The sequence below is a fragment of the Lepisosteus oculatus genome, chromosome 3 (assembly GCF_040954835.1).
Source record: "Lepisosteus oculatus isolate fLepOcu1 chromosome 3, fLepOcu1.hap2, whole genome shotgun sequence".
Classification (NCBI taxonomy): domain Eukaryota; kingdom Metazoa; phylum Chordata; class Actinopteri; order Semionotiformes; family Lepisosteidae; genus Lepisosteus; species Lepisosteus oculatus.
The window spans coordinates 37,599,856-37,610,931 of record NC_090698.1 but is presented as its reverse complement, the minus strand read 5'-3'; the positions used below and the strand labels follow the sequence as shown (position 1 = coordinate 37,610,931).

The following is an 11,076-nucleotide window of genomic DNA, read 5'->3' as shown; positions in this document are numbered from 1 at the left end:
TGGTGTAGACTGGTGGAGTGGAATCCCATTCAGGGTGTATTCAGCCTTGGGGATAAGCTCCAGGCCAAGTTGGTTATGGAAACTATGATGATATGTAACTTGTTTCTATGTTTTTAGTTTTTCATTAATCATAAAACTGTACAAACATTTTTTTACACAATTTTATGGGAATAATGTGTGAATAGTGTATAAAACACAACACAAAATACAGTATCACATTACATTTTAACACCGTCTTTTCAAAGACAATAATTTAGATTGAACATCACTTTTCAACTTCTCTGACTCCTCAGACCATCCAGCACTCTATTCGAAGTATAGTGGATGGTCTGAATAGTTTTTAGATACTAATACAGTTATCTTTGGGAAAAAATGATCAACTATTCTTTGTAGGCACAGTAGCCACAATAGGACTAGTCCATGAAATTAACTGCTCTGACAGCCGCTGTAGTGCACTATTCTACATTTGTTTATAACTAAGAGTTTTTGTTTAAAGAAACAGAAGACTTCCTGCTAATTTTTATTTTTAGGTTGGGTGCTTTACTCTCCTGACTTCTACAGACTAGACGTCTCTGTAGCTATTCTTAAAATAGGCCTAATTACAAACATCTTTAACAAAACACATTTTCAAATGCTTGGCAATGATGGACTAAACTGGAGTGAATTGATACGAAACCGATTTAAAAAGGTAACATGACAAAGAAATTAATATAAACAGAGAGATTATTAAGATAAAAAGTTGGCTCTTCAACATCTGCTGCTGTAGGGTTTACACATGCAGCCTGTGGAATTATTGCTGACTTGCTCCCGATGACGTTGCACGCAGCGCTCAAACCGGAAACGAAGGATCCAAACACAGAGGGGTTGGTTACACGCTTTTTAATGCAGAATGAATATTGCAACGATGAATTCTTTAAACTCCGTTTCAACTTCATCTAAAAGTAAGTTTTCAGAAGAAGGGCTATGTAGTGGGCAATTGTGATTTGATTTTATTCTGCATGAAGCTTCAGATAAAGATTAAAGAATTGGACAGAATGGTGTGAGAAAAGGAGCTCTGCAAAACATATAGATAAGCGTAGTTTTATTGTGTTGATAGAGTGTATTTATTAATATTATCGATTTGTAAACAAGCAGTGCATTCAGTTTAGTTTTATTTTATAGTTTAACAGCATCTAGTAAACGAAAAGAATTCTGACTTAAATCTGTTACAACAGACTGTTCGCTGTGAATCGGTGTAGTAATTCAGATACAGCAAATGCATGTTTAAGAAAAGACGTCACGCCATGTGTATTTTAACATTCTACTTGCATTATTCTTAATACATAACCTTTAAATCAGTGTTAATTTATTTTGTGTTTATTGTGCAGTTTGTGCGTTGCTGAATAAAAATATCTGTGAATATGAATTATTTAAGCAAGTTTAAACTGGATGAAGCATTCTAGATTTCTAATGCGATGTATAATTAAACCGTTTCGCTTTGTATGAACACTTAATCTGAAGTATTACTGCATTAAATGTGTTCATTAAACACTTCAGTGTGTTAGTTCACTTTTAGTTCGATGCCATGTGAAAGGATATAATTATGACAAAGTTAAAAAAGAGTTTGGTATTAATGGAGAGAAGATGCCTATGAATTATAAAGCACTTAGTTTACGGCTCTACATTAATATATTTGTACTGTAATTTACGACGGTGGCGTCGTGGTTATGGCTGCTATTTTTGTGTGGAGTTTGCATGTTGTCAAAGTGGAAGCATGGGTGTTTTTCCAGGTGCTCCAGTTTCTTTCCACAGTCCAAAGAAATTCTGTCTTGGTTTTTTTGGCTGCACTAAATTGTCATCCCAGATTTGATTCTTCCTCTTGTTAACCATATTCCTGGTCCCATGTTGCACACTCGATAGTTTGTCAGAGCTTAGCTTGCATTGGTTTCCACAGGTGATACAATTTCATATATAGTAAAGGTACTTTGATTAAATGTCAAGAAATTGGTGCATTTCTTATTTTCATGGTTTTTTTTGTGATGTGCACTATATTTCAGATAAAGCTCTTTAGCACAGATTTTATGCCATATGTACTTAAACAAGTATGTTGAAAAGTGATATGATGCAGAATATGGTATTAAAGACTAAGTGCAAATGATAGAAGTAAATTAAATGGAAATAATTCAGAGGTTAGTTGAACTTTGAAGTACAAAAAATAAAATCTGCCAGTGTTTTATTGATAGTTAATAAGTACTTAAGCCCATCTAAATCAAAATTGGTTTAAAAAATGCAGAAAAGTGTTTTTTTACCAGGTTTCTGAACATATAATAAATTTGGATACAAAGCTTTTGTCTTCAGCACTGATGACTTAGAAGAGCGAGTGAAACACTGTTTCTAAAATACTGTACATTGTATATCATAATATTTTGTAGTATTTATTGCTTACTGTATCGAAACATTGTTCTGTAAACCCCTGTAAGGCACACAAGGAAGCATTTAGTGTACGTAAAGCATGATTTTATTAAAATTACACTAAACTGCATTATATCTTTGACCTGAAGGAACCAAATATTCAGAATAGTGTATTTATACTCAGTCTGTAATTAAATACCAGGGGCTCACCAAGAGCTGACATTGATTTGTGGTATTCTGTTTAATGTATAGTTTATGTAAAATATTTTCTAGGAAGTGAACTATTCCTTATTTATTTTTTTGAATGTCATTATGTAGGAAAGAAAGTGACTGAACGTGCGGTCAACTGGTCAGAGGAAGAGACCCGGGTCTTAATACGTGCCTGGAGTGAGGATAGTGTGCAGAGGAGTCTTTCCGAGAGCTTACGGAACACGCATGTTTTCAAGCATCTTGCAGCCCGCATGACACAAATGGGCTTTGCTAGAACTGCCCATCAGTGCAGATTGAGAGTGAAGACATTGAAAGCTAACTATGTGAAAGCAAAGCTCCAGAGTGGTGTAGATGGGAAACAACCAAGCAGTTTCAGGTACTATGCAGAAATGGATGCGGTTTTAGGACGATGTGCTGCAAATAGTCAACTATTTCAACTGAAATATGACATCAAAAGGGAAGAGGAAAATGGTGAATCCAGTGATGAATTTGAATTAAGTAACAACAGCTTTTCTCAGAATGAATCTAGAGAGAGTCCATCAGCTTCTGTGGAGCCACCAAATTTTACAATGCCATCAAGTAAGAATTTCTACATATTTTTCTAAATGTTTGTTTTCTCGTGGATGCTCAGTGTATGTGGAGGAAGTGTTGTTTTACATTTACTGAACTTTGTATGTTCAATTGTGTTGATTTTGAATCGGTGATCTGATTGTTAAAATATAAAGAGTGCTTTAGCTATTTTATATCTGAGCAAAGCAGATACCAGAGATCTGTTACTTGAAACAAATATTCACTATTAAAAGTGTATTGGGAAATAGCTATGCAGAATATGTAAGGGATGTAAGTTCTCCACCTGGTATGCACTCATGCACATTTCTCTTTGATATACAGATGATTAACAAAATGAAAAATTGTTTAATGAGTATAATGGTTTGTGTATTTTCTAATATAGTGAATAGGTTATCATTTTGTTGCAGCAGAACCTGCTGAAGATGAAACTCCTCCAAAGGTTTCTACTCCAGTCCAACACCATCAGAGTTGCACAAGGCACTCTCTGGAGCCAGTAATAAAATACATGGCAGACTGTTTTCAGAGTTTTGTTACTGAATCTCGGCAGTTCATGCTGCATTTGGAGAATCAGCGACAGGAACAGGCTCGCTGGCAGCAGGAGTTGCAAAGGCGATGGCTGGAGTATGAGGAGCAGCGTCAGCGAGAAGCAGCAGAGCGCGAGGCCCGTCTGGAGAGAGCGCGTATGGAGCACGAGTTCAGAGTCTTGCAGCTCTTAACAAGTTTTCACAAGACCACTGAATGTCAGTGCAGCCACCGCTCCACCACACCTCCACCACGACCTTGACATTAACAGTAGTATTTTTGTAGTTCTTCCCATGATAAACAACATTAGAAAGGCTTGTTCTAGAAAACTATTCTAGAACTATGTGCTATTTTATGCAAACTTAAGTTGAATATATAAATATACTCAAACTCTTTAGAAACACAACTACAAATAAAGGTTAACCATCCAACAAGGTAAAGATTTAGAGTCAAACTATAAAAAAAGAGCGGCGCAGTGGCCCCGTGGCTAAGGATCTGTGCCTGCGGCTGGCAGAGGAATCCTATTCTGTTTGGCCCTTGAACAAGGCCCTTAACCCCAACTGCTCCAGGGGCACTGTATAAATGGCTGACCCCGCATGCTGACCCCAGGCTTCTTTCCCTGCCTGTGTGTCTCATGGGAAAAAAGACAAATTTCTAATGCAAGAAATTGTATATGGCCAATAAAGTGATCTTATCCTAAAAGTCCAGATGAATATGTTTTAAATTTGAGATTAAAAATATCACTGACAAAATTGTTTGAAAGTCATATAATATGGTCCCCATGGTATGATCAAGCTAGGTGCCCTTATGCAAGTGATCCATGCCTAGCGTGTAAAGACATAAAGAGTGCAAGTACAATAGCATACAGTAGATATACACCAACCACAGCAATATTTAAATATCTAATTAGGAGTGTGGTTGACATTTGTTGGTCAGAGTTCTTTTGATTCCCAGTGAATCAATGACTAATTCTAATTCTCATAAGTTTCCTTAAGACTAATTCTCCTTTATAACCACTGTGGGCTGTGTGTCAGTGAATTGCTCAATGAATGGGCTTGGCGGGTCCTTTTTCATTGTATTTATTCAATGAAAAAGTGTCCTTTTTCATTTTCCCTTGTTGTCACACATAGCCAAAGTGTAAAATATTTCAAATCGACAATAGGAAATGTCAAATCTAAATTTAGAAATCAAACCGCTTCTGATCATTTTATGCAGATACAGGACCTTTGTCACACATTTTATACAATGATGTGTTGCTGTGGTTTTTGTCGTTTTATACTCAGGAATGAACAAGGAATGCAGTAGAGTGAAGTAAACTCTTAACATTTCCTATTGGTTTATCACAGTCACTTTCTTATAAGTGTTGAAATGTTAGTAACTTTTTATTAACTTGATAACATGATTTCATTTCAATAACTGAAAATGTTGTGTTTCTAAAGTGTCATTATGTATATACTACATAAGCATACAATAAAAATGTATCTGCAAGTTTTTAAAACTGGTGGTTTTGTACATTTTTGTACCATTATTAAATACTTTTTGGTCTACTACAACATAGAAACACATTGAATGTATTTTTTATCTTAGATGTTTGTTTTTGAAATTTGGTGTAACATGGTGATTATAATTGGTTGCTTTTCATATAATAGCTGCAGTTTTAGAATACTTTTCCATGATTTTCTTACAAAATAGGTGAATCAAGTGTCATAGCTAATATATACTACAGTTCAAAGGTTGATACCAGGTTGAGTGTACCAGAAAAACAAGAAACTCATGCATTAATAAGAGACCAGTTCATGGAGGTCTACATTTGAAGCTGACCGAACACTTGAGAAGAAGGAATTGAAGGGGAAAATGTTGGGAGGTGGGCATTGGTGGAAGCAACACCCAAAACTGCAGCACTCTGCTTGTTGTGGATGCAAAAGCATTTAGAATACAACTAGATAAAAGTGATGCTTGGTGGGAACTGAATGTTCAGGTATACAGCAAGTACAGTTTACAATACAGTAAAATGTGCTAGGTAGTATTCCAGCATCATATCTAAGTAGATGACATCACTGCAAGTGAAGGCCTACGGGTAAAGATGCTAACCATATCCATGATGTTTGGCTGAGGATTTTATGTGCCAAGGAATATTTTTCCTACATCACTGAAATACTTTCTACTGCAACTACTATCTCTACAGGGTAAATGATTTGCATTTAAATGTTCAACTACAAAGGAAGGTGGGAAGCCCTACAGTAGATAAAAACCTAGATTTTTTCCATTTAAAATGGAATAGATTAAAGGGAAAACATGATCTAAAGTACTTATAATGCAATGCTAGAAATGTAACAAAAACTTATGTGGTGGGTCCTTTGTGGCTAAATGAGCAAATCTCAAAGCTGAGTTCTGATCCAGATGTAATGAAGTTTAGCTTCAGTACTGCCATCAGCTAACTGCGATTGGGATTCCCCAAAAGGCATCATACAGTCAGTGTAGCAGGAGCTACTGTATTATTCCGTGGAGCTTGTAATGTCAAAAGATGAACAGTTTGATGGGTGGATACATTAGAGGAGCCTATCGCATCCTTTTTCTCCTATGTGGATACAGCAGTTATTGCTTTGACATAATTGACAATTATTAATTGAGTGGATATTTCCCATCCATCAGTTTTCTAAAGCATTTCATCCAGTATAGGATCACGGGGGAGCCAGAGCCTAATATGGCGAGCAATTGGCACAAGGCGGGATACACCCTGGACAGGACACCAATCCATTGTAGGGAAGACACAGAATCCCATACTTACACCAGTGTCAAATTTACTGAAGTCAATTAACGTACAAGCATGTCTTTGGACTGTTGCAAGACACAAGAGCCCTGGGAAAAAATTTTACAAAACTAACCTTAAAATAAATAATACTAAAATATACACACTACTAAGATCATATTTAAGAAAGTTTTTGTACAGTTCACCACTTTACAAAAAGGATACTACTACACTGGAAATCTAAGAGGAAATATAATTAAACCGGGTCTCAAAGGAATGTCATACAATGAAATGTAAAGGAACTAAATCATTTTAGAAGGGAAATATTAGATAATATTCAGATCTTAAAAGGTATTTAAAAAGTTAACCAGGATACCTTGATGGATCAGGTGTTGATACCCAAGCAAGCTAGATGGCCCAGAATGCTCTGTCATTTGTTTTGTTCTTATGAGCCTGGGATAAGTTAAATTATACATTTTTTATTATAAATATAGCATAATATGGTAATATAAGTATAATTTACTATAATATCGTAAACTTACAATTCATCAGGTTAATCTTATTTTCTCTGCTTTGGGTTGTGATTGTAACCACATTATCAGCATTATCGAAATTGTACAGAAAACGATAAATATGCTTAATTGATAGGTTTCTTGTCAAAGAAGTGGCTGACTTAAGAATCTCTGCTTCTATTATACACTAAGTCCATGAGGAAATCTGTGTAATGCTACTTAATAAAGATGTACAATTTGAAATGCCTCCTCTAATACTCTTTTTACAATAGCACACACATCTATAGGTCTTTTCTAACCATCTATAGGTCTGCCTGGCATTGGTTGGCTTTCTTAATTTACATCTTCATTGGAAAGGTGAATTCTGAATCATTATGCAACTTACATCTTATGTAATGATGAAAATCTGTGGACAGTTGTGTTGTCTATATATATATTCTTTATTCTCTATCGCTCTGGATTTGTTTGTTGTAACTGTTGCCTTTGAGCTTTTTGTATATAATTGTGTATGATTGTTTTCTTTTTTCACTGTTCCTGACTTGTTTATTTTCAGTAGTTCTCCATAGCAGTTATCTAGCACTTTCATCTATGATTACAGTTACATTTTATGATGAGAGTCTTTTAAACGTATAATTGGGTATTATCACTATCTAGAATATATCTAATCAAATTAAGTGAAACCTTTTTTCCTCCACCAACATGTTGCATACTTGTTATTGACCCTGCTTTGGACCATTGCTTGAGTCTCTTGCAGTACAGGTGTGAATATGTAAATGGTGCCATAATTATGCTTGCTTGGTGGGCTAAAGAAGTAGGTGTGAACATAGTTGTTACCCAGCTGAAAAAAGGAGGAAGCAGTCATTAAGAAATTGCTATTTCCATTTTGAATGTTGATGTTGATTTCTTTAGGGACTTTCATTCCTGAATATTGAGGAATCTTGTGTGCTTAGTTGGTTGCATGCAGCCTTTCTGGAATTGTCAAATAGCATAGGTAACAAAATAAACCAAAACCTTCACTGAGTAAATGGAAAGGATTTACTGTACAATAAATGTGGCACATGAGATCACCTGAAATACAACATTCAACAGTACTGCTTAATTTGAATGTTGCTGCATAACAACTTCATAATCCCTTCATATCTGCTACACATGATGTTAGTACCAATCACTATAAATGATGCTAAAACAAATGCCATGACCTCTTATTCTCACATGTAATTTGAGCATGTCTGTATAAAGCATTATGCATGTGATTAAAACGTCTTGTGTAGCAGTTATGAAGGGATTATGAAGTCATTATGCAGCAACATTCAAATAAAGCTTTACCAAAATGATTAACCTGATTCTGATGATCTTAGTGTCTAACATCATAATCCAATGTTGAAACTACCACTGATTCATGGAGTTTATAACAAAAGTTCAGGAGGGATGACAACAACCAAGCTCATCAGACTCAGCTGTCAAAAATTAGCAATCGCTCCTGACAATCAATTCCTCTCCCAAACGCTATAAATTCCTACGAGCTCCCTACTGTACCTCTCTCTCTCTTGCTTGTCTCTTGCATCCCACTTCCACCCCATATCCACCTCTGTAGCTACCTCTCGGTCATCCTGCATGGCGGTCCTGGTCTCCTTGCCCCATGGCCGGGAGGCCAAACCTCAGCCAAGTGGGTTAAACCACAATTTCACTCCATGATGCTTTCATCTTTGGTGTTGTCATACCTTGTGAAAGCTCATAAGTTCTTAGAGTATAGAAAGTATGATGTTTAAATTTGATTCAAAAATGTAATTTATTAAAATTAGCGGACCTATGTTAGGGTCTCAAACATAGTCCTAGAGAGCTTCAATCCAGTTAGTTTTACAGGTTACCCTAAATCACCTGATATTTGAATATTAGGCACAAATGCTTAAGCAATTGAGAAATTAAGCAAGTAATGAAGGGAATTAAAATCACTGTACTTTGAGGATTGAAGGATATTTTGATATATATATTTTAAATGATCTGATCATTTCAAAATATTCTCTAAATTACCAGTTGAATACACAACCTGTTTACTTCATCATAGTTTAATTGTTCCAGGCCTTTAGGAATTGATGACTTAAAGGCTACCTAAAAAATCTGCTGTACTGGACTGGGTCACTCCTGGACAACCTGAGTTGAAGACGCCTGACCTGTGATGAGCTGTTCTTACTATATAATTTATGAGAGTTTACCTTGCAATGTTTTTCAGGAACATTCAATTACTTAATCCCCATCTTCACACAAATAGCAGTTTGCAGGGAAAGATCCTTAAGTTTGTGTGTGTGCATTTTAGACGTTTATGAAAGTAAAGTCGAAATTATGTGCTAATTCAGCTGTTATGTTTTCAATAGAATTAGGAGAACAGGGGATAGTTGTTTTTCTTTATCCAGATGTCCGCATGATTGGTTACATTTAGTTGGTTTTACAAAAGCGGCGGATGAGACAACCACAGGAAAATGCTGATCTAATCCATCTAATTGAATTGTTGCAAATACTGTATTTGTTATCATTATAGAGGCTATAAGTTTCTATCTATACAAACTTTCAATCAACATACACGCAAAAAACTAAACCATAAAACCTCTGAGTTTGGAATACTTCATGTTTCAAATCAGTTTCGAGATTTTAAGATCTTTAAAAGGCGCACGTTAATATAAATGAAGTTCTATATATATTTAATTTAACCGTTAGACGTATATGTTACGTATTAATACATTTACAGGCAAAGCAATAACTATTCACCAGCAATATAATACAGAAAGCAGCTTGTAATTCACAATTTATCATCGAGTCATTACTAAATCATCAGCTAATTTGAGATTTTTCAAGTCTCACCGGTTACCGCTAAATTAAAGTTAAAAATGTTGAAAAACACTACAATTGAAATTGTGTCATCAGACTGACATCTCATAAATATACATTTTTTAAGCATAAAACATACACGTAATGGAAAGAATATGCATTGTAGGATTTAATGCAACATCTTAAAGGGTGATACGTAAATTAATTTACTATTGTGTTTTTAGTCGTTGTTGTGGCAAAACTACACATATTGTGGATAGAGAGTAATCAGACGCGACATCGTTCGAAGTTTATGTTAAAATATTTTGAACAAGCAGTAGTAATCTGATTCTGATCCAGTGTGTCTTAGATGCAGCCTTGAAGAGAATGAGTATTTCAATTAATGTGCACATAAAAACAAAGTGAGAACGGTTAATAGCAAGGAACATTTTAAAACAGTGCTCAAGATTTCCAGGTACTGTAGGTATTGAATTGGATGCGGCATCTGTATGTTACAGCTTCCTTTCCGCTTCTGGCTTTTAGGTCAGTTAAATTAACTACAGATTCGAAAATTCCTAAGGTGCTTGAATTTTCCTTGCTAGAGCTTGTAAACACTTGCTAGAGCTAGAGAGTTGCACTGGTTTTGTTTTTTTCAGTAACAAGAGGTTTAATTTGATCTTTTTTTCTATAACTGTCTATTACAGCCTATAACTGTTTTAATATTCTTTTTCAGCAGAATACGAATGTTATGATTTTAGACTTTAATAATTTAGCTGTGTCTCTACAAGTATCATCTGCTAAAGACGAAAACAATTCAAGACTTAAGAAACCAAACTGTAACAATATTGAAATCTATCTTCACTGGTGTTTGAAATGTTTGTTTGTTTTTTTCAACATATGATATACAGTATGGCCAGCAAAATTTAATTTAATAACTAAGAAAAACTGAATTGTTGGCTGTATCCTACTGGTATCGCAGAACTGTTTGAGTATTTCAGGGGAGGGTAGCAGGATAATCGGCCATATATCAGAAGCGAGCTAAAACCACTTCGAAATTTTATTGCAGGTGCAAAGGAGTAATACTATGATGCTTGAATATATTAAGAGAGCTAATTTTCTAAAAAATATATTTTTAAATCTAAAATTTATTTTTCCTCTTCTCGCGTGGTGTTTGACAAATGTGCAATTGTTGATTATATTAGGCCAAGATAAAAACTTGTTTGTATTTATATATCCAGTCACAAGCAAACAATTGTTCAAATTAAATTTCCTCGGGCGAAGACGATCGTTTTGTAGTTGAGTAAAAGACGTTCATCAGTA

General features: G+C 35.1%; 1 protein-coding gene across 1 annotated transcript; it reads left to right on the top strand.

The window, feature by feature from the left end:
- The first annotated feature begins 798 nt into the window (after nucleotides 1-798).
- LOC138237715 (zinc finger and SCAN domain-containing protein 29-like) lies at nucleotides 799-5,191 on the top strand. Its single transcript, XM_069187148.1, has 3 exons — nucleotides 799-941; nucleotides 2,710-3,180; nucleotides 3,561-5,191. Exons 1-3 carry the CDS (start codon nucleotides 890-892, stop codon nucleotides 3,953-3,955), a joined length of 918 nt encoding a protein of 305 aa, XP_069043249.1. The 5' UTR covers nucleotides 799-889; the 3' UTR covers nucleotides 3,956-5,191.
- The last annotated feature ends 5,885 nt before the right edge of the window (nucleotides 5,192-11,076 follow it).